This window comes from Heterocephalus glaber, unplaced genomic scaffold (assembly GCF_053883595.1).
Source record: "Heterocephalus glaber isolate CG9 unplaced genomic scaffold, H.glaber_assembly_v1.0 deba00000546, whole genome shotgun sequence".
In the NCBI taxonomy this organism is placed as follows: Eukaryota; Metazoa; Chordata; class Mammalia; order Rodentia; family Bathyergidae; genus Heterocephalus; species Heterocephalus glaber.
In genome coordinates this window covers 7,321,624-7,345,357 of record NW_028258147.1, presented here as the reverse complement: position 1 = coordinate 7,345,357, position 23,734 = coordinate 7,321,624, and the positions used below count along the sequence as shown (strand labels likewise).

General features: G+C 46.9%; 1 protein-coding gene across 11 annotated transcripts in view; it reads left to right on the top strand.

Annotated features, from left to right (window-relative positions):
- Positions 1-18,146, top strand: part of Ccdc136 (coiled-coil domain containing 136) — a 31,222-nt gene extending 13,076 nt beyond the window's left edge. For 2 of the 11 annotated variants that reach the window (XM_004856382.4, XM_087204559.1), the window contains 12 exons: positions 329-440; positions 1,004-1,172; positions 2,127-2,267; positions 3,154-3,324; positions 3,711-3,896; positions 5,445-5,639; positions 6,120-6,344; positions 7,860-8,351; positions 8,717-8,938; positions 10,300-10,581; positions 11,208-11,510; positions 17,825-18,146. In XM_004856382.4, the coding sequence (XP_004856439.2) occupies positions 329-440; positions 1,004-1,172; positions 2,127-2,267; positions 3,154-3,324; positions 3,711-3,896; positions 5,445-5,639; positions 6,120-6,344; positions 7,860-8,351; positions 8,717-8,938; positions 10,300-10,581; positions 11,208-11,510; positions 17,825-17,932 (2,606 nt within the window). In that variant the 3' untranslated portion in view covers positions 17,933-18,146. Of the gene's footprint in view, positions 1-328; positions 441-1,003; positions 1,173-2,126; positions 2,268-2,553; positions 2,746-3,153; positions 3,325-3,710; positions 3,897-5,444; positions 5,640-6,119; positions 6,345-7,859; positions 8,352-8,716; positions 8,939-10,299; positions 10,582-11,207; positions 11,511-13,506; positions 13,614-17,824 lie in introns of all 11 variants that reach the window. The other 9 variants (XM_013076508.3, XM_087204563.1, XM_013076506.3 and 6 more) reach the window with 8 other exon arrangements.
- Positions 18,147-23,734: the final 5,588 nt, after the last annotated feature.

Genomic DNA, 23,734 nt, shown 5'->3' with positions numbered 1-23,734 from the left:
AAACTTTAAGTACAATAAGCCAAAAACTTATTTAAACCCTTAAGAACTCCCGAGCTCAAGATTCTGCTTCAGATGAGCGAACAGGGTACATGTTCTGGGAAGACAAGAGGAAGGGCAGCTCCTGGAAACAGCAAAGACTCACTGTGCCATGGAATTTTCTGGGGCCTGTCTTCTATGTCTTTGTAGTATTTCTTTTCTGTCTCCAGAAAAAGAGAAGTTGTCAACCTTCTGGTCTCAGGTTTCTAGGCAGGAAAACTGGGGGCTGGTCGTCAGTGCTCGCCACCCTGCTTCACCAAGGATCTCATCTCTCTCTGCTTGTCCTCTGCAGAAGAATTGCAGCAACTGCAGGAACGCTACCACTTTCTGAATGAGGAGTATCAGGCCCTGCAGCAGAGCAACAGCAGCCTCACGGGGCAGCTGGTGGAGCTGGAGAGTGAGAGGTACAGCAAGGAGGCGGGGTGCTGTGGACATTTCCTTGAGCATTCCCTGGAAGACAGAGGCCAGGGTCCAAGAGTGTTCCTCTGCTTCCAGAGGGCCAGTCCTTTCTGTGCTGTCCCTAGGCCTTAGACACCATCTAGAAGCAGGCATGGGATTCCACACCTAGAGTTGAGTGAGTTCTAAAATTTAGTTTTCTTCTATTCTCAGCTTTGGGGTCTGGTTTACTCAGCCTTAGAATAGGTAAGTAGAGTCCTTTGTTGTCTGGACAGACATGATTGAGTTTAATGGCACAGAGCCTCCAGGTCGGAGCTGGCTTGATACCAGGCCCAACCTTGAAACCAACCGGACCCTCATTCCTAGGGTGTCCCAGAGCCAAGCACGCCTCTGTACCTGAGGTGCTGGAAACTTTCTGTAATTTTCTAAACATGTTTACTTGAGAGTTGGATCACAACTGAAGGCCTCTTATAATCTTTGACCTAAACTGAAGGCATAAAGCCCAAGTACACTTGTCTGGTGCTAACCAGTCTGAGCTGCTCCCAACATAGCTCTGGGTTCTGGGTTACAGGACACGAAGAGCAACAGAGAGGTGGCTGGAGTCCCAAACACTAAAGACTATGGTATCATCAGAGTCTCAGACTTCAGAAATGGATTTCCTCGAGCCTGATCCTGAAGTGCAGTTGTTGCGCCAGCAACTGCTGGGAGCTGAAGAGCAGATGTATGACATGCAGAACAAGGTAGACCACAGAGGGCGGGGAGGCCTGTTCCACCATTGCTCTTTCACCTTCTCCTGGACTGTGGCAGGCACAGGGCTGACAGAGGAGTCATGTGCTATGGCAGGAGAGAGGTCCCCAGGGTCTTGCTAGCTTGCCTGATGTAAACTTGGTCATGTACCATATGATGATACTTTGGTCAAAAACGGACGCCATACATGGTGGTGATCCCGTAAGATTATAATGAAGCTGAAGAATTCCTGTCATTTCATGATGCTGTAGTCCAGCATGTTGCTTAATATGTTGGTGGTGATGCCTGGTGTGAACACACCTATGTTATCAGTCATATAAAACATAGTATATACACTTATGCACAGTATTTAAGACTTGATATGATAATACCTATGCTGCTGGCTTATATATTTGATATGTTTTTATCATTATTTTAGAATATAATCCTCCTTCTTATAAAAACTAAAAAATTTACTGCAGAACAATATACTGTGTCACACTGGCAGCAGCCTCTTAGATTTCTTATGCATTGAGTCTCTGGATTGCATCATTTAACTCTTCACACCAATTTTTTTTTTTTTTACTTCTTTTTTATTTTTCTTTGGTACCCAGGATCGAACTTGGGTCCTTCTGCTTGTGAGGCAGGCAGTGGAACCACTGAGCTAAATCCCTGGCACATCATTTAACTCTTGTGCTTAAGTTAATCTCATGTTGTTTTGCTCATCATGGCCCTGGAAGCAATAGGCCACGATGCAGCCTAGGTGTGTCATAGGTAACATCCAGTTATACCATCTATAACATTCTCACAAGGATTCAGTCACCTCAGGATGCATTTCTCAGCATGTGTCCATGTTGGGAGGCAACTCATAACTATATTCCAATCAAGTGCCTTACTTTGCCCCAGCCTGTTCCTCCAGACATGTGGCACCTGAACTGAATCAGCCCTCTGTTCCATTTCCTGTACAGTGTAAGGAATTGTGTTGTGAGTTGCAAGAACTACAGCATCATCGGCGGGTCAGTGAGGAGGAGCAGAAGCGACTTCAGAAGGAGCTCAAGTGTGCCCAGAATGAAGTGCTTCAGTTTCAGACGTCCCACAGCGTTGTCCAGGTAAACACTGCCAGGGGAGGCACCTGGGAGGGCAGAGGGCCTATTAGGAGTCTCTGCCTCAGGAGACTCTGAGCTCTGCTGATGTTCAACCTACAACCAGAAACCCAGGCTACTAGAGGCCAGCTATAGAAGCCACGTAGCTTGGCATTCTAGAAACGTGTCTGCCTTGCTGAAGAAACCAAACCATAGACCCAGGGGAGCTTCTCAAGCAGTCTGCACCTGAAAAGGATCAAGTTGACCTAGTAAGGGGTCTGCTACTTCTTGAGAATAATCATTCTACTCACAGAATGAGGAGCTGAAGACCAGGCTCTGTGCCCTGCAACAAAAGTATGATGCTAAAAAAAAAAAAAAAAAAAAAAAGTATGATGCTAGCCAGGATGAGCAGAGTGAGCTCTTGAAGGTGCAGGTGCAACTTCAGACTGAGCTCCAACAGCTTAAAATCATGAAATCCACAATCACAGAGAGCCAAAGTGAAAAGGTAATAGCACCAGTGGTGAGGGAACAACCAAAGTGCTAAGAGCACCAGTCTGAGGATTTGGGGAAGATAAATAAGAGTAGAGTTTAAAATAGCTCCAGCCACCACCTAGGCAGCACCACAAGTAAAGAACCTCATACAGGGTGTGGTGGTGCACACCTATAATCCCAGTACTCCAGAGGCTGAGGCTGGAGGATCCCTGCAAGTTCAAGGCCGGCCTAGACTACATAGTGAGTTCAAGGCCAGCCTGAACTAAAGAACCTCAGCCCCGGTCAAGCTGCCTTAGGTAGGAAGACAAGGGGCAGACAAAGAAGGGAGAAGTAAATGCACAACCCACCAGTGACCTAGAATGACTTGAGCAGAAGAGTGGAGTTACAGGACAGCAGTGCTACCCTAAGCCCCTGCACACAGGAGTTACTATGCCGGCTCCAGAAGCTGCAGATCCAGCACCAGAACATCATGGGTGAGAAGGAGAAGCTGCTAGAGGTGCAGCATCAGCTGCAGGATAAGCTGCAGTGCCATGAGGCAGAGCTGCAGTGCCTCCGGGACATGGTGGCCTCCTTGCAGGAGTCTGGTGAGAAGGTAAAAGGAGGCCCAGGTGAGGGAGATTATGGCCAGGCAGGATTCCTGTGAGGGTGAGCACAGAGTGGCCCTGGTGGGAGTTTTGTGGAGGAGCTGCTGATGAGACCAAAGAGGTGCATGTAGAAAATTGGTCTCAGGGAGTCATAATGCTCCAAGCTTCCTTGATTTTAATTCAGAAAATTAGACTCTAAAGAACCCCCCCCTAAAAAAAGTTCCACAAGGTCTGGGTTTCAAGCCTGTTAGGGATGGGTCCATCTTGTGTCTTCCTAGCTGGGATGAAGTAGGGGCTGGAAAGAAGGGGGAACAAATCCCCAGTCCCTTCCTGAGATGAGAGCGTGGCAGCAGGGGCGCCTGGAGTGAGTGTCAGGCCTGCCTCCCCTGCCCAGAATGCAAAGGTGCACACCCAGCTCCGAGAGATGAAGCGGCTATACGAGGCCAGCAAGGATGAGCTGGAGCGCCAGAAGCACATGTATGACCAGCTCGGGCAGGACCTTCTGCTGCACCAGTTGGAGCTCAAACAGCTCAAGACCACCCAGCCCTCTCCTGAACAGAAGGGATCATGTGCCAATAAGGTAATCAACAGACCAGACAACAAGCACTTCTGGCACCTGCTCTGGAGAAAGTAGGGGCAGAGCAAGAGGCAAACTCATCCAACCAAAGGTGGGAGATAGGCAGAGCCACGTGCTGCTAATCCTCAGACAGTTTGCCTTGATCTTGACTTGAAACCAAAGCCACAGTGGGACCAGTATGTCTAGATCCCAGGCTGAACACCTGACTGGTTTTCCATATGATTCCGTGTGGGTAGACATTTTTAATCATGTTAAAAGAGTAGTGGTGTCTGGTCATTTGTGGAGAGACACAAACATGTAGGCCCATTTATGTAGCTGTTATTGTTGGAACTAGAAAAAGTGGGACCAGTTTTCTGAGGCAGACTGTATGTGTTCTTTTTATGTGCCTAGAGTGCTGGTGGAGTATCAGAAGCCTAGGCCCGTGATGGTGAACTTCTTAGAGCTTTCAGTGATACAAACAGCCCACTGTGGCATGCCTGTCGTAGGCTCACCATCCCTGGTAGGCTCTTCCAGGACTTACTGTGTGACTTGGAGTAAATTCTCTAGGCTTGCCCTCTTCAAACGGAATAGAATGCTACTTTAACCTCACATCCTTTTATTAATGAATCCTGATAGTGATAAATAAAACCTTATTCACCTATCCTTTTTCCATAGTTTATAAAATGCAAGCCATTATTTACTCTGCTGAGCACTTTCTGCCCCTGGTTACTGGTAGGAAATGGGCAGGTGTTGATGCATGTTGGAGAAAAAGCACAAGAGTCCCAGGAGTTGATAGAGGTGATCACATTCTGCCAGAATGCTCAGTGGTTCCTGCCTTTGCAGGAACTCAGAAGGCAGAGTTTCTAGGGAAAGGCCTTCAGGAGATAGAGAATTGAAAAGGATACAGTCTACTTGCCTTTCTGCACCAGGCTCATGTTTCCCTCTTCTTCCACTCCGATTCAATTTAGGGGTTCAGGGGATCTGCGACTTGTCTATTACCTCCTCTTCTAGTGGAAGAACTATAGGAAAGGAGAAGCACAGTGGTGTACAAAGCCAGCCTTTTCTCTAGTCATAGAACAGCACTGATGTTCATTTGCTATTGGAAGATTTGGTTTGGGGGATCATAGGATAATTTAGTTTTAACCCAAATTCAGCAATAGCTCATAATTTCTAAAGGTTTTAAGAGATGGTTAGGAAAACAAAAATGGGAAATATTAGGGTGAAATTAAATCCTTATTGGGAAGGAACATAATTAGGTCTAAAAACAATTGACAATAATAAGAGTAGCTTGGAGCTGGAGTTCCTTCAGGGTGAGAAGATGGTACACCAAAGGAAAGGCCAGAGACAGAAGGCAGGGAGAGGGGAAGGACATTGATAGTGCTCCTTCTCCAACCACCCTCCAGAGGAGCTGGCAGAGGGAACTCAGAATTCAGCCATTGACAGTCCAAGGTAACTGGATAGGGAGGAAGACCCTGTGAGTCACAGGAGTCAGGAGAGCACACTAGGGCTCCGCCACTACCACCCCCCCCCAAAGTACCTTACAGAGTAACCACACCCCACCTACCTCCACAGTGTGATGCACTACTATCCAAGCTGACAGAACTGCAGGACAAGTTCAAGGCCAGCCAGAAAGAGATGGGGCAGTTGCAGATGGAGCAGTGCGAGCTCCTGGAGGATCAGAGGAGGCTGCAGGAGGAGCAGGGCCAGCTACAGGAGGAGCTGCACCGGCTCACATTCCCACTGCCCAAATGTGGCCTCTTCTATAAGGTACCTACAGCCAGGACATGGTCACTGGCCTCAGAGAGGCTACTTTGAGAAGCTTCCCAGGTATGGTCATCCCTGGGGAAAATAAAAGGGTAGGAATCTAACATTTTCCTTTCTTGGTTAATGAGTCCTTCCTTTCCCATAAATCTTCCCACACCAAACAGCTCCATAGAGTTGATTTGGGTTTTTCCACATAAGGGCTTTAAATCTTAAAATATATTTTATACTCTGGAATCTGTGCAGCATTTAGATATTTAGATATTTAGCCCATCTAGAGGAAATGCACCTGAAAGCATTTTGTAAAGTATAAAATACATCCACATGTAAGAAATCAGTACCACTCAACCTCCATAGGAAGACTCTTATGTCCCCAGAAGCCAGAGATTTGGAGAGACAGTGCCCAACAGGGATGTGGCACAGGAGGGGTCTGGGGCTTTCCCTTTAACTGCTACTCTTCCTTCCTCCTTCCTCCACTGTACTCAGAGTCAGGAGCTGCTTACAAAGTTACAAGACCTGTGGGACCTACAAATGCTCTACCAACACATGCAGGAGGAACAAAGAAAACTGATACATAACCAAGAATGTCTATTAAAGGAACAGGTAGAAGCACACAAAGAGCTGCAAGTTTTCAAAAACTCTCGTTTCCAGGAAGTATTGGCGAATCCTGAGGATGCCATACAACCTAAGTCCACAAATAGTGAGAAAAAGGTAACCATAGCAAGAGGAAGGGAGGTGGTTCTCCCAAGCACAGCAGCATTAGAGGGAATGGTGGCTCTACAGAAGGGTCAGAGTCAGGAAGGTCTGTTAGGACAGAAGGCAGGGTGAAGCCAAAGTCCTGACCTTAACCAGCCAGGACCACCATGGGCTCCATTAAGATGTGGCCTTAGGGCCAGGGATTTAGCTCAGTGGCACCGCACCTGGATCGCAAGCACAAGGTCCTGAGTTTGATCCCCAGTACCAAAAAAAAGATGTGGCCTTAGATGCACTGAGGACCTCACCCAAAGGCATACCAACTGGAGTACTGTGAGCACGTAAAACAGAGCTGGGATGACCCAGAAGTCTGTAATCTGACGACTGGATTCAATCCCATTGATGTGTCATTTTCAAGAGATATAATAGCAGTTTAGTGTTTTAGATTCCTTTGGATTGACTCTAAATGTGTCATTCTTTTCTTATGAGGTGGGAGGTACACTTCTTCATTTTCAAAGTCTAACCTTTTAGTGCTCTATATGAGGCAAATCTGGGTCCATTTATCTCCAAGGGAGATGTATGTTCCTAGCATATACTATCACACTGACTACACCACCTTCATTAGTACTTTGATGACAGTTGTTACAGAGACAGGTCAGGGGGATTAGACCAGAAAATCCATGTGTCTCAAGCACCAGGAAGTCATTCATATGAGGTGACAGAGGCAGAAATTTCCAAACAAGTCTATTGAGAATTGGGGGACGAGGTAAATTTGGTTTGTGGATTCAATGTAAGCAAAGGAGAGCCAGTAGACAGTTTCAGGGTACCGTAGCCTGAACCTACTCATTCAGATATCAGTGTCAAAAGGGACAAGCAAGGAATAGCAGAAGCCTAAAATGAGACTCGGTCATATTCCAGGGGCATCAGATATCCAGGCGAAAAGCCTGAGTAAGGTAGAGACAGGAAACCAGGTATAAGATATTTCCTTAACTGATCAGATATCCTGGGAGGTGGCAGCCAAGAAGGCAGGCCCAAAGGCCTGGGAAACATGCCCATGGGCCAGAGTCAGAATCCAGGCAGGAGGTACAGGACCAATAGGAATAAGACTTGATTCTGAGCCTGCATCTTCCCAGGAAAGAATTCTTTATATGCCTACATTCAGGGTTATGACTAATTTTAGCCTTAGGGGTGAGGGGAAAGGACAGCCTAAGGATCAGGATAATGGGTACACTTGATTAAGAAGAAGGTAGGTCAGGGAGCTAGGGTCTTCTTGAGACCCATCATACACTGCTGGAAGAAGAGAGAGATGTGCCAGACTATAGAAATAGGAGCCCTGGGGACTATCTACCCCAGGGAGATTGTCCCAAATGAGCAGGAAGCTCATACATGCCCATCACCTGTAGGCTGAGTCAAAGACAGGCCTGGTGAGACGAGTATAGGTCTGCACACAGGCATCAGCCCCCGAGACGGGCAGCTTGGAGAGCTGAAATGTCTAAGGGTAATGGCTATGTCTTCCACCCCCACCTCTGGCAGTCCAAGCTGCTTCTGGACCAGCTGCAGGCTCTGCAGGAGCTGTATGTCACCAGCCAGAAGGAACAAGAGCTGCTGCAACAGGAGCATGGGCGGCTCCTCGAGGAGCGGAGGAGGCTACAGGCCGACTTGCAGCTCTGTCTAGAAGAAATGCAGCTGCTCCAAATGCAGTCCCCCTGTATCAGAATGAGTCTTGAGTCCTACAAGGAGAACTCTGCCACCAGTGAGAACTTCCACAGAAGTTATGGCAGCACCATTGACAACAACGAGAGCTATCAAAAGAGTTACGCTAGCACCCAGGTCAGCAATGAGGGCTTTCTCCAGAGCTATGACAGCACCACTTCTGGTGAGACCTATCAGAAGAGTTACTGCTCCAGCAGCAGCAGCATCACCTATAAGAAGAGCTATGGCAGCACGAGTACCTCTGACAGCTGTCCTAAGAGTTACGTCAGCAGCAGTGCAGATGAGGATCCAGCTGAGCCTAAAGACTTAGAGGTAACCATCACAGGTGACAGGTGAGGCAGGGGAAGATAGGGTCATGTCTTTAAAAGAAACATCACATGGGGAGAGGTGCAGGAGTGAGACAGGAATGGGGTCAGCGCTGACCTAGGGAGCTGCTGGAAGTGAGCAAGGCTTCTCCCAGCAGCCTTCCTCCCCGCCGGTTCTCTCCCATAGAGTGAGGCCTAGGACTGAGGATTTTAATCACAGACAGGGTGCTCTTTATGGGGAGAAACAGTGTCCCCTGGGCAGCTTCAGATCCTGGTGGCCACTATTTTGTTTCCAGAGAATGGCCTAGCAAAGTGTGGGCCAGAGGTCAGGCACTTCTTGGGGTGCTGCCATTGCTCCCCTACCCTCCACAGCACTTTGAGGAAATGGTGGCCAAGGTGCTGGCTAAGCTGCAGGGAGTGCAGGCCCTGTACCAGGTGAGCCAGGAGGAGCACTACCAGCTGCAAGAGAAGATGAACAAACTTCTGGACAGGCAGAGAGAGCTGAGGGAAGAGATCGATGCCTGCGAAAAGGAATTCAAGGAGTGCATGGAAAGCCTTGAAAAATCTGCAGCCCCCCACAACGACAAGAATGAGGTAACTGCTATCAGGGAGGCAGAGTTTCTCCCCAAACCAGAGGAGGTGATGGCCATTTCTGAGAGACCAAAGACAGAGGGGCAGAGCAGGGACACTGAATCCCAGAAGGCCAAACAGTCAGTATAGCTGATGCCCTATGCTTGGGCCAAAGGACGTTTCTCCTGTGCTCACTGTGCTGGGAGGCACTAGTCATCCTGACTTGTCTCAGAATTATTTTCTTCTTCCCATTGCCATTTTTGTTCTCTCTTTTGTTCTATGTCCTAGAGTACTTCTGCAGAGTTATATTTTTCACTTGCCAGTTTTCTTTTGTTATTTTGTATACATTTATCTCATCTCTCCTGCTAGGTTATAAAGACTTCAAGGACAGGGCCTGCCTGCCTGCCTTTCTTTCTTTCTTTCTTTCCTTCTTTCTTTCTTTCTTTCTTTTTTTTGAGACAGGGTCTCACTATATAGTTCAGGCTGGCCCTGAACACACTATGTACCCCAGGCTGGCTTCAAACTTCCAATGATCCTCCTGCCTCAGCCTCCTGAGTGCTATGATTACAGGCATGTACCACCACACCCAGCTGCCTGGCTATCATATCTTTTTTTTGTACGGAACTCAGGACCTTGCACTTGAAAGGCAGGTGGCAGCACCACTGAGCTAAACCCCTGGTCTATTATATCTTCTTTTGAATCTCTCTTAATGGCAACAGGAGTGCTCTCTGTCCACTAGGAAAGAAGCAGAAGGCACTGCCTCTAGCCTGCAGTGATTCGCAGTGGGAGGGAAGGGAGTGATCACTGTGTGTGTACCTACAAGAGACCCAGAGTGTTGACCACAGAGGCCTAGACTGATTAGTACCTACCAAGTGGATCGTGACTGGCTGCCAGCAGCTGAGGAAGACAAAACCCGAGATTAGGGAGTGGGGTGGTAACTTGCTTCTCTTTCCCAGGAGAGGTGCAGGCACCCAGTTATGCTCAGGCTTGGGCAACACGTCCTTGAGTAGTTGTGCCTAGAGAAATGGGTAAAGTAGGAATTCCTGATAGAAAAATTACATAATAAACCCTGAGGCTTGGAAGTAGTAGCACCCTTGTAATTATTCTTCAGATAGGTCCTGGTTTTTTTAAAAAGTATATATATTATCTATTTTTAAATCATCATTTGATCACATGAGATGTAAATCTTCAGATGCCTCAAGTTAGGGAAAAGGTTTTTGTAAAACTGTTTAAGAGGCTTGTTTTCCACAGTGTAATGTTGTCTCTACCATCTGCCAACCCATGGGCTATTTAGCAGGGATATTTCTGAAACAGTAAGCCCAAAGTAGGGCCTGGGCTGACTGCATGAACCCAGCTCTGGGTAACTGGCCCCCTACTACCAACAGATCAAGGAACTTCAAACCAAGCTGCGGGAGCTACAGCTTCAGTACCAGGCAAGCATGGATGAACAGGGGCGGCTCCTGGCAGTGCAGGAGCAGCTGGAAGGACAGCTGCAGTGCTGCCAGGAAGAGCTCCACCAGCTCAAAGAGAAGAGGCCCTCTTTTGGCAAAGAGGCCAGGGGAAAGAACTGCAATAAGAACACAAACAAGAACGCCAATGGGACCAAAAAGAAATGGGTGACCAAGCCATGCTTGGACAGTTCTAAGGGTGGCTTAGAGACCAAAAAGGTGAGTGACAGCCTTGGTAGTCAGACAGGAGGGTGGAGAAAGCCCTGGGAAGAAGCATCATCTCTACCACCATCTCTCCCGGATGAGGTGCTTATAGGAAGGTTTCTGAGACAATTTCATCTCAGGAGAAATTTGGGACTCTTGCTCCTAGGATCTATGGGAAGAGTGGATACAGCCTCTAGGCTGAACTACTTGCAGTGACCCAGCCCCATTTTAGGGACCCTGTTCTTGAGTTATATGCCCAAGAGGAGGACTAACAAGATGAAGAAAAAGGAATTTATTCAGAGCAGTGCTGTACTAATAAGTGAAAGAGGATTGGTATGATAGGAGTCACCATGAGGGGTGGGAAGCAAGAATTGAAGTGCAGAGCCCAAGAGTCTTTAGCCCTAGTCACTGTTGGAAATGGCTTAATAGCCAAGTAGATGTGTTGGCACCAAGAGGCCAGGTGCAGCTGCCCTCCACATTATGCTCAGGGAGATTGGCTTGCAGTCCCAGAATTTAGTGCTACACCCTAGCACAGCAACATGCCTCAGACAGAGTTTTGAGGAGATAATACAGCATTGTCAGGAAAGTAGATTCTTCACAGGTAATAGCAGCCCCCATTCTGCTCTGCCTTCACCCAACAGAGTCTGGAGGTGGTGCTATACTACAAGGCAAGCCAGGAGCAATTAGACGAGCTAGGAAAAGAGGAACAAAAGAAAGAGGAGATGGAAGAGACAACAAAGGAAGAAACAAAGGAGGAGTCCTGGGATGAACTAGTTACTGAACCGGCAGACCCTAAGGTAGTTAAGTCAACACAAGATCAGGAGAAAGACTATGGAGAGTACAATGAACAGGAGGATAAGGAAGAAGACAATGAAGATGAGGAGGATGATGCTTCCCCTGAAACTGCAGAGGAAAACCCCCTTAAAATTTCTAAGAGCAAAAAGGTAACCACTGCCAGAGGCTGGATCAGTTGGGAAATGGGCTGGGCATGGTGGCGTGCACCTGTAATCCCAGGACTCAGGAGGCAGAGGCAGGAGGATTGGTGCAAGTTTGAGGCCAGCCTGGACTACATAGTGAGACCCTGCCCCCCCCAAAAAAGAAAAAAAATGTAAATGGGCCTTGGACATAGGCACTTTAGCGTTCAGAGCTGGCTCTGTCAAGGGCGGATGAACTTGTGTAGAAGTAGAGGCCAGTGAGCATAAGGTATGGCTCTCAGGGAAGATGGGGATGGAGAAGGAGTTGGACGGAGCAGTCTCAGGGAAATGGCAGGCTTAGACCAATTTGCTGTTATCATCTGACATTGACCACCTTTCTCAAAACCAAAGTGGGGTCTTTGAAGTCCTGTGTCCTTTCATTTACATGGTAGCCCTTGTTACCTTCTTTCTGTTGAGAGGGTTTCCTCAGCCCTCTCCTTGGCACTGTATGAAGACCTTGACAGCATGAGGCCTTCTTCAGGGCATTTCGGTCAGCCTGGGAAAGTGACTCAGTCCTGTTTTCCCATGGTGCCCTTTTAACCTTTGTCATTGCTGTTAGGGATGTGGAGGGCGCATAATCTCTTCTTTGTAGGCTTGCATCACCCACTGGGTTCTATTATCATAGGACATAAGTGTGGGAATATGTAGGAGCAATAGTCAGAATTTCCAACTTTATGGCAGGAGCATTGCCTAGTCCATGACCAGCCACAGCCCTGTCCCTTTAGTTGCTGGATCTTTCAAAGATTGGAGTGGGGTCTCTTGGGGGACATGCCAGGATGGTAGTAGTCATTCACCAACTGTACAGAAGTCCTGGTATCAACTGAAAACCTGTGTTGTGATTAACTGGGGTCTCTGGAGTTTGAGTGCTTCCTGAATAAGTCCTACTTTATAGTATAGGTCTTTTCTACTCTGAACATGAGGAAAAAATAAGTCTGTTGTGGGATTACCCAGTCAACTCTAAGGATATCTGGGCTTCCCCAGCAATTCAGTCTATAGCACTGGCTGAGGCTCTCACATGGAGTTCCCTGTTAAACTTGTGACAGGGGACCACTACTCATAATGTAAAGAGAGCAGCTGAACCCTTCTCCAATACTTTTTTTTTTTTTAACTCCTCACATCCCATCATATGCTGGCTCAGAGCCTTATAGTTTTCTTGAACTTTGGGATGACAAAGTTCAAAGTTGATTTTTGTACTTCAAAGTCAAGCCCAGGGATGGTAAACCTTTTAGAGCTTTCAGTGATAACAAACAGCCCATTGCAGCCCTCGTGCCATAGGTTCACCACCACTGAGTCCGTTCTGTGTCCCGCTGGCCCAGTAGGTCCTGTGTCTTTTGACATGTGTTATTACCTGCAGATTCAGTTTCTTTTTTGAGGCTGTTGTAGCCTGAGGACTAGCCTGACTAGCTCTTCCCCATTGTTAGCTTGTACATATTGTCTTACAACTAAAGCATCAGACTCCTAGAGTATCTGATGCCAAAATACCTACTACCGGAGCTCAAAATACCAGTTAACTTGATGGAAAAGAGACCAGGCAGGTGGCCTGACCGAAGACTGGCTCTTCCTGGAATGATCCAGGAAAAGTATCCACTCCTCTAAGAAAGCCCAGTTTTAATCTCTAGACCTGTACTTTTCCCACCCACAAGAAGGGTCTAGGTACAGATAACTCCTATTTGAAAAGACATGAGAGATACGTGACAGGACAGAAAACTGGCCTCGCCACCTGACTTGGACCTGTCCACTGCTTAACCCGTTCATTTTTGCAGCTTCTGCAGGCTGCCAGTGGGAAGACTCCTCTGCTCTCTTCAAGGCCCAGGGAGCACAGAAGAAATGCTACTGCTCTAACTTACTTGGTTTTTAACCTCTCAATTCTTTTCCTTTTCCTTTGTTTTCTCATCCTCATTCACGTGTTTACATCTTTTCATACCACTTCACATTTTCTGGTCTCTCCTCATTTGACATGCTGCAGCCATCCCCTGTCCCCGATCCCCCCATCTTCTCCTTGCCTCTTGTAGGCCTGGTGGTCATATCGGCTCTGCTCTGGTGCTGGTGGGCTGAGACGTCGTCCTAACGCAGGTATAAGTATCGCTTCCTTTCCTCTTTCCTCCCTCAGCTGCTTACTCCTTACTTTTGCCATTGTGTAATAGGCAATGCTCAGGACTGAGTTGTAGCCCTGTCTTTTCCTCGGGCTCCTGCAAAGCCTGTAACTTCTCAGGCATGTCTTTGTGGTGCATGTAATGCACAGGGAGTTGGAATGCTTACAGAAGTGTGGCTTGAGTTTCTGTCACTGGCTGGGAAAAATTTGAATAGCCCACCACTATTGCTTTGTCAAAGCCTCCTATTTCTGATATGTCTGCAAGGGTGGCCTAGTCTCTCTTTGTCTTTAACTCCAGAGCTGATCTCTTACCACTGCCTGTACACAATATGGCAAATAAGGAATCACTCCCTCTCTTGGTGGTTGAGAGAGGAGATAGGAAGAGCTCTGATCCTGCTGATCCTCCCACGGACATTTGAATGAGGGCAACCTAAACTGGTCCTTCAATCTTAATAAACTAGAATGGAACCCCTACTATATTGTGCACTTTCTCCTGAAAAGTTTTCTAGTTGGAACTTCTGATCTCCAGAAAAATTAGAATAAATTTCAGGAAATATTTTAAAGTTCTCTGTTTATCCCTTTTGGGTGTCAGATTTCATTGTGATTGGCTTCCCAAGAGAGAATATGGTATTGATGAAAAGTTTAAAGTAACTAGAGATGCAGATGTTCTCAGGAAATCAAGACTGATGCATTCTGGTGCCTCCCAGTTGGCCCTAGTTCATGTAATCTGATCTGTCAACAGGACACTGGATTCAAGAAGCAGATTATGGTCCCTTAGCCTAAGGTACAACCTGGGGATTCCACATGCCTTCCGGAACCAAAAGCTGTTCTCTCTTGTCCTGTTTTGGCTCCAATCTCATGCTTTCCTTGCCACTGGCCCTCCCCTGACCTTTCTTCTCCTGCTTCCATAAGTGAAGTATAATTGGCATAGTGCTAGGTTCAGAGAGCAGCCAAAGTATTTGTTGGTGGCACCTCTTACCTTCTATCCTCCCTTTGCATCCCCCTTAGTTCCCCTACTTTTCAGCCCTTCTTTTTTCTTTTAGGCATTCCAGTTATTCTCCCAGACAGCCTTTAGCTCTTTTAGTGATGGGGTGTCTCTTGACACCTCTTCCTCCCCTGAACACCCCGCAATGTCTTGAGTCCCTATGGAATGAGACCCAAAGCACTCAGTTACAAAATTTTGCCAACTCCAACTCTGCCAGGCCCTAGCAGAGTGAGAGAAAGGAACTGCTAGCTAAGGGACTTCCTGGGAGAGCCTGTAATTCCCGGAGTTCTAGCTAATCCCCAGTGTGTAGCTCCTATCCAGGATTTGAGGCAGTGCAGTGTAGTAAAAAGTGTGGCTGACAGTGGCGAGAAGAACTTGGTTGAGTCTATCTCTGCCTACAAGCTTTGTCCAGGAAAGCAAAATGCCTCATCGGGTACATGTACCAACTCTTCATGATGAATGCAGTCGATATGTACTGCAAACAGGTACTCATAAAATAAAAATAAAAGTGCCTCATCTGAACTTCAGTTTCCTCAGATGTAAACAAAGGATGATTAAGCTTGGTCTTCCTCACAGGGATTCTGTAAGTATCAGATGAATTAGGGCATGTAAAGTACTTTATAGATTATAAAATCCTACATCAATAACAAAAAGCACATGCATGTAGTACAGTGTATCCTAAATGCCAGCCACTGCTCTAATCACTTTACATATATATAAATATACATATATATATATATTTATATATATATTTATATATATATTTTTTTTTACATATATTAACTAAATCTTTGCACCAACTCTGTAAGGAAGCTCTCCCTATTGTTATTTGTACATGATAAAACTAAAGTATAGAGACCTGAATACAGCCAAGAAATTATGACTCAGATTGTAAGGGCTTACTATTAAGCATAGATAACATCCTAATGCTATTTCCTTCTATCATCTCATTTTGAGCGCTTTTCTTTGGTTGATCTCCAGGTAATTAGGAGGTTACCATACTTCTGTTTATCCAACCTCAGATTTCATTAGGTCTTCTGGTATTTACTATCATATCATTAATTAACTTCATCTTACTTATAAAACTCCTTTGCATATTGCACACACTTAGCATTCCCTCCCCACTCTTTATGAGAGTTTCATTTTGGGGAGTCCAAAAGCAGAATTTTCCATCCCTGCCTATTACATACAGTCCATTGTCCAAACCTATGAACTTTTATGGGATTTCTGTCTTTGTTTTACCCAAGCCTGTGATTTCAAAACATTCTCTTTCTAGGGCTGGGGATGTAGCTCAGTAGCACTGTGCCTGGCCCTCAAACGCAAGGTCCTGAGTTCGATCCCTGGTACCAAAACAAAATTTTTTTCCCTGCAGCTACACACCATTCTCAGGGTGACAAACCCACTTTCCATGTTTACATCCAAGTTACAAGTGAGGACTCAGTCTTAGGGTGTCATCTCACTAGGTTCCTTTCATCAGCTCATTGGTTACTTAATGACAGGCTTGTCATCCTAGTCTTACTTCCACATGTTAGCTGCAAGGATTTCAAGGAAACTTGTCAGGTACCTTGGTTAAGTCCAAAACCATGATTTTAGTAACACAATCTAAAAGAAGGCAGTTTCTAGAAGCCTGTGACTTCCCCTGTTGGGACACCCAAACCATCCCTTTATACATCCACTCCAGTGTAAAGTACATCAGTTCACATTTATGGATTTCTTTTTTTTTTTTTTTTTTTTTAAGAGTAGGAAAAACTTATTGAGAGAAAGAAAGCTTCTGCCTAAGAGATACAGAAGGAGGACTGGAGGGCGGGGGATTTGGCTCAGTGGTTTCGATGCCTGCTGTGCAAGCACAAGGACCCTAGTTCGATCCCCGGTACGAAAAAAAAAAAAGAAAAAGAAGGAGGACTGGAAAGTGGGTTGCCCCCACATTTATGGATTTCAACATGCTTTCCTCTTATAAGAGCATCAGACTGACATTTTTAGCAGTGCTCGTTAGGATATAAATATCTGAGCATGTAAACGTTTCTTCTAGCTTCCTTCTCAGTTATTTTCTTACATAAATTATTCTGTATATTATTTGGCTTTTCATTTCATTTCTGTTCTCCTTAGTAACTATTTCTATAACTTTAGGAGATTTTCTTTGCTCTTTATAGTTGGCCTAAAGTCCTCTTTGTATGTTACTCTTTGAGCAAATATGTTCTTAGATTTAATGGCCTCTATTGACCCTTTACCTAAAACTATTCCTCTGTAATCTTATGCCATAGCTCATGGCTCAAAATCCAGATTCCAGGCCTGGGAATTTAGCTCAATGGTTCTGCCGCCTGCCTTGCAAGCACAAAGACCCGAGTTCGATCCCTGGTACAAAAAAAAAAAATCCAGATTCCATCTTTCAAGTGATACAGTTTAAAAAAAAAAAAAAGGTAACAAAAATAGGAACTATTTCCCAAAGTATGAATTTTCTTGTCCAAGATTCCAGTATTTCCTAAAAGATGCTTTTTGGAGCTCTTCAGATGGTATTATTTGTTATCCATGATTCAGGCTTGACCAGGGGCCAGCAGTTTCTAGAAGCCTCCAGCATATGCACCAGCAAGTGAGGCCACACACCTGGTGATGGGGGAGGTGTTTAATGACTGACATTTTCCTTCCAGGGCCAGTGATAGGTTCCTTGAATTTTCCTAAAACCAACATCATTCTGTGCAAATGTCTGGCTGCATTAGAACCTCCTGTTAACCTGCACTCCCCAATAACTTCCCCTTACTCTTAGTCTCTTTTTCCTTCCTCTTAATTCTCAGTACACTTGTCTTCCATAAAGCCTATGAGATTCCTCCACTTTTCCCAAAGGCCTAGCTTTACCCTCTGCTTTCTTGCCATGATACCTCACCCTTCCTCCCACATGCACATGGAGAATCTGTGCAATCTGGCCCGAGAGCTTGCTTCCACACATAGGAGCCAATATTCTCATCCCAAGGGAGAAGTGGAGGCATGAATACAGGCATCACCTGACATAATGTGCACCATGCCATGTCATGCCATGGTATCTGTGGTGCCAGAGAGAACAGACTACATGATCTCCACCAGTTACCAGGAGGTGAGAGGCTGAGCCATGCTGTTCTTGAGGTGTCCCTCTCCAGCACCCCCGGGCAGGTGATTTCTGGCTTAGGGAAAAGTTCAGAAGGCTGGACACTCACCATTTCTCTTTGGTCCCCACAGAACATGTCTGGGATGTGGAAGCCTATGGTATTCTTGGCTATTGCAGCTGTGGCTCTGTATGTGTTACCCAACATGCGACTGCAGGAAACAGAGTCCTGGGCCAGCTGAGAGGGCAGATGCCCGGCAGCTACCACCCTCACTTTTGGGCAGGACACACTGTGCCAGAGCCCCCACCCCACCCATGTATCCCATGTGTCCCCATCTCCTAAGCCTCAGTCACTCAGGCTGGAAAGGCTTATAGGAGCTGCTGACTCTTGCTGGCTTCCATTTTTTGCCTTGTATAAGAACCTGGGTTCCTCGTAATTAAATATCAACCAAATTACCTGAGACTTTGTGGCTTTTTACTTGCTAAATCCTTCGCACACAACAGAACAGAACAGTTCCCCTTCAACCAAATACTTCACATAAGGGCCTGGCTCTTAAACACGATTTTTCACCCTACAGATGACCTCAGAAACGAGGCTGGTTCCCTGTGCTGCCAGCTGAAGTGCAGAGGGGTTGATCTGTCCTTAATAACCCTATCTCAAGGAGCTCCTCAGCATGGAGAAATGGAAGGAACTGGGTACTTTGGGGTCATAGGACCTCCCCTCATGTTCTGTGCCCACATCATCCGTGTGCGATCGAGTCACTGAGAAGATCGGCGTGGGAGCCATGGTGGCTTAGTCCTTGAGACTTCTCAAGGGATTCACTCAGAGATGACTTTAATCAGTCAAGGTCTTGGCAGTAAACAGGACACTCAAAGCCTTAACTGAAGCTCGTTTAATGAAGGGACTTTGCACAGAAGGCACACTTAGGAGAACCAACAATAAATTGTGAAGTACCCAGGCCCTAGCAACAGTGGAAAGCTATTATCACCTCAGACTGGAGCCAGAGGGCAAGGAAGCAAAAACCAGAGCCCTGAACTGGTGGACCCAGGCAGGAGTGCTATGCTACAGCCACAGTGAAGTGGGAAGGCTCTTCAGTCCCCTGCCCTTTCCTCCAAATGCCAGCTTCCTAGTAATTAATACCTCTCTCACTAAACCCAGCTGAGAGCAGAGGTGCTCCTTGAGCTCAGAGCAGGATGACAGTGGATCTAAGGGGACAGCAGAATGGCTAGAACGCTTCATGCATGTCCTGTTTACTTTCACTCCCGTGGAGTCCTTTCTGATTGATTGTTCTCATCATGGGTGTTTACACATGAAAAACCTTGAGTGTATTCTTAACCCACAGTGCATAGAATGGACCCCATTGGGGCTGGGGATTTAGCACAGTGATTCCACCGCCTGCCTTGCAAGCGCAAGGACCCGAGTTCAATCCCCAGTACCAAAAAAAAAAAAAGGGGGCCCCATTACCATCTTGGGCCCCCTCTTTCTGCCTCACCAGTTGACAGCAAAGGACTTTGTCCAATTCAGCCAAGCATCTGTGAAGAACACGGTATGTTGTGGTGGCTAGGCCCTAAATGAGTCCATTTCTTCCCCAGCCCTTTCCTACGGGAAAGTAGGAAGAACATTTAGATGAACTTTTCAAATTGTACGTAGCCCAGAGAAGAAACAAGGCTGAGCTAAGTAAAGTCCCTCAGGTAACCCTGAGGCCAGTACTGACATTGTGGCCAGCCCCTTATAAACATGGCTGCAAACAGGCAGTGCCACAAGTCCCTTTTGCCTCTCAGTGACTTTTTTTTTTTTTTTGAGACAGGGTCTCACTCTAGTCCAGGCTGACCTCAAACTCACTATGTAGCCCAAGCTAGCCTCCAATTCATGTCAATCCTCCTGCCTTAGCCTCCCAAGTGCTGGGATCACAGGCTTGTGCTACCACATCCAGCTCTGAGTGACTCCTCTTTGAAGATCGTCCTTATTTCAGGTAGTCTAGCCCCCTTGCTACTCCATATGGCCCAAGGATGAGCAGTGTCAACATCTCCTGGAGCTCATTAGAGTCTCTGCTCTCCTGACACAGAATCGGCTTTGTAACACACCCAGGTGATTAGCAAACCCAGTTAAACTTGGAAAGCACTGCCAATTATTTAAAGGCGTATGTTCTTATTGTACCCTAATTAGAGAAATTTCTAGCCAAGCCTGGGGATGGACACCTGTAATCCTAGCACTTGGAAGGCTAAAAAAGGAGGATTGTGGCAAGTTTGAGGCCATCCTGGGCCTGGAATACATAACAAGACACTGCCCCCCCCCAAAAAAAAAACAAAAGTTAAGCCAGGCGTGGTGGCACACACCTGTAATCCCAGCACTCAGGAGACTGAGGCAGGAGGATCACCACAAGTTCAAGCCCAGCCTGGGGTACAAAGTGAGTTCAGGGCCAGCCTGAACTACAAAAAGAGACCCTGATTCAAAACCAAAAACACCTAGGGCTAGGGATTTAGCTCAGTGCTACTGCACCTGCCTTACAAGCGCCTAGTGCTGAGTTCAATCCCCGGCACCAAAAAAAAACTAAAATAGAAATTCCTTCAAAGTTACCTAGTGCTAGTGGTCACTAGCTTTTCAGGTAGTGATACCCTGCCATTTGTTTGTTTTTTGAGACAGGGTCTCACTATGTAGTTCAGACTGACCTTGAATTCACTATGTAGCCCAGGCTGGTCTCAAACTCATGGCAATCCTCCTGCCTCAGCCTCCCAAGTGTTGACAGGTGTGTGCCACAAAGTGCAGCTGACTGTGCTTTTTAACTACTTTACACTGCCACCAGTTGCCTGGAAAACATGTGATGGGAATGACTGGAAGATTAGCTATAGCCAAAGGCTATGGTCTGAATGTTTGTGTCCCCCAGGATTCACGTTGCAGTCCTATTGGCCTATTAGGAGTTGGGGCACAGCCTTCATGGGTAGGATTAGTACCCTAAATGAAAAAGACTCCAGAGAGATCCCTCAGCCTTCCTGCCATGAGAAGTCACAGGGAGACAGTGGAGGAAGGGGCACCTCACCAAACAAGGAATCTGCAGGTGCCTTGATCTTGGACTCTGCAGGCAGCAGGGCTGTAAGAAATAAATTTCTGTTGTTTATAAGCCATCTAGTTTGTGATATTTTGTTACAGCAGCTCAGACAAAGACATCAAGGATCATGGATTCAACTTGGAATTAGATACCGAGATGGAGGCCAGGTTCTGGTAGGCAGTTTGTCCCATCGTGGGACCTGAACCTAGAGCCTAGGTAATGACATGCATGTGGGCCTGCCTTCACCAGCCTTCTGCTTAGACTACAAAGCTCTTCCCTGTAGCACACTTGCCCCTCTCTGCTCATTTTAGAATCTCTTCCTCTTTGTATGGCTTGAATTGGTGCCTCCTTGTCTTATTGATCCAGATTATTATCAAAGCATACAAAAAGGTCTCTTTTTGTTAAACGTGAAACTTTCACTCACTTTACAAGTGGGGGAGAAGGCATTGATTCTAAGTCTACAGTAGTGTGTCTTAGAAGTCATAGGTAGGTGTGCCCCAGCTTATGTACAGCTAGAACCAAGGACCCCACACACCTTCAGGAGCCTCCATCTCTCCCCGCTACTGCTGTCTGCAAAACAGCCTGCAATCTACCCTCTCCCTGCAGGCTGGGCCCCTCTGGTCCCTGCCCAGCCCTCCACCTGCCACTTCTGCCGAGGACCAGCTGCTGCTGGGGCCAGGGAGAGAGGTTCTAAAGATCACAGTACCACTGGTTCTGATCCTGACAGGCAGAGTTTTAGGATGTAGAGAAGGAACAAAAGGATCAGCATGGAGATCCAGGCAATGGGTCTACAGTGCTCTGGCTATAGACACAGCTGCAGGGAAGGCCTTGATCCCCACTCAGTATCCCAGACACCACCAGAGGAAACTCTTTTTCTAATCCCTGTTTTACAGCAGGTACCATGCTAGTCATCTTTCATGTATTTCTTCTCCATACATTTGTTTAAATCCCTATTAAGAATATTATTAACCCCATTTTATACTTGAAAAAATGAAGGCCCCAGAGAGTTACATAACCTGTCCAAGGTGACAACTAGAAGTAGAGTGGCTGGATTTCAGCCTGTGGCTCTGTCTACTCTGCCACACTGTCACTGGCACCCAGGTCAGGGCCACAGTTAGTCTCACTGGTTGTCAAAGTGCCTGCTGTGATCTGGCCAGCCCAGAATCATCACAGATAAATGTGGGAATACCCCTGGTTTCTGGAAAACAAAATTTTCAAACATGGCCCATTGCACCTGTTCAGGCAGATTCAGCTCAACCCAAGTTAAAAATGGTTAATGTTGGCTGACAAACAGTGACCCTTGTTGGGAGAGGCAGCCTCAGGTGAAAGCCAGACAACCTGGTCTCCTGAGATAGATCAGCAGGTAGTGAGTCAGGGGACTATAAACCGCCTGTGGGCCCAGCCAATGCTGCCCCACATACTCAGCTGATGAAACCCCCTGTAAGCCCCTCTCTGTGCCCCTGGCTGGCTTGTGGAGCAACACATTAGCTCTCCTCATGGGGGGGCCCCCACTTGGCAGTCCCTAGGACAGCATTGCGCACGGTCTGTTCTGAGCCTACATGGCTGGGCCTGGGGCCTGGTCTCATGGGCTATATTGAGGGCTGAGTCACCAGCCTGTGCCTGGGTAGGCTGAGTGGCTACTGGGGCCTGACTCAGGCCCCGATTTATCCTGGAGAGCATTAGACTCAAGTTTCAGGAGGGGGGTGACAGGAACCATCATCCATTGGCACTCTGCACCCTGCTCTGCTGGCCATTCACTGCTCGCCTGAGACAGCGCGCTGACCTCTCCTGGAGCAAGACAATGAGTCAAAGAGGGAGAGCACAGGCGGCTCCCCTCAGAGTTCTTTCTCCGTGTGGGCTTCCCTCTGAACCCTCCCACCTCAACAGAGGCCTTAGACTACTGGGGAAGGCCCTGGTAATTCCCACCAGACAGGACTGAGCCATCAGGGTCTGTAAAGAGGCTGTCATCTCCAAGCTACCTGACAAAGCCCCTTTCTTCACCTCTCCAGTAGCTCAGGGAGGGATCTATTCTTTCTGTTTCTTCATCAAAGCTTATATACAACACTGTGGAACTCTGGGCTCTTGGCACCTCAGGTTGGCTGTCAGATGTCTACCTTACACAGACACATACACACACACACACACAGAATTCCCTGTGAGGCCCAGCTAACAGTCCAAGCTGAGCATTTCTCCATGGAAGAGCTCAGCATCTCAGGTAGACATCAGTGATGCTGATGGGTGGTTTGGACCATGGGATGAAGGTGGCTTGGGGAGAATGAACGTTCTGGAGACAAGGAGAGGGGGTTGCCAACAGGAGAGTGGAATTCCTGAGCACCTCGTCACAGGCAGCCGACAGAACACGAGCTGCAGAGCCCAAGCTATTTATACCTCGCCTGTCACTATCAGGGCCCTTACCCCCCCGCAACCCGCCATGCACAGCAGGTCAATTTTCTGTTTCGGGTTCCTTCTCTACTCCTCCTCTTTCCTATGTAAAGACCAGGCAATCTCATTAAAGGAATAAATGAGAAGGAAAAGAAATGATTCATGGAACCCTGTCCTGATAACGACTGCCCCCACAAAACCCCTGAACTTCTTTCTCAGTCTGTAATGGAGATTGCCCTCACTCTGTCCTTGAAGAATGAGTCCCCAAAGATGTCCACCATTTCTTTTTTTTCACCAGGCCTGGGAGGAGGAGAGGAGTAAAACAGAATGATTCACCTATAAAGTTCCAGAATCTTCCCAAACCTCAATCATCATGTGGCTTGAATTGGTGATTGTCTGGCTTGAAGAAACTTTTCAGACTCAGACATAGTATCCTCCCCAGTTGAGCTTACTAGGTCTAAAAGGAAGGGGAAAGGACAGGGAACATGGGCTAAATAAGTGCCAAGAAGTATGGAACACATGTATACTGCAGAGATACCAAATATATATTCTCGTTCTGTGGCTCTTTCTCCTCTCCCAAGCAGGCACCTTTGTTTGAGTGCCTCAGTTTCCCTG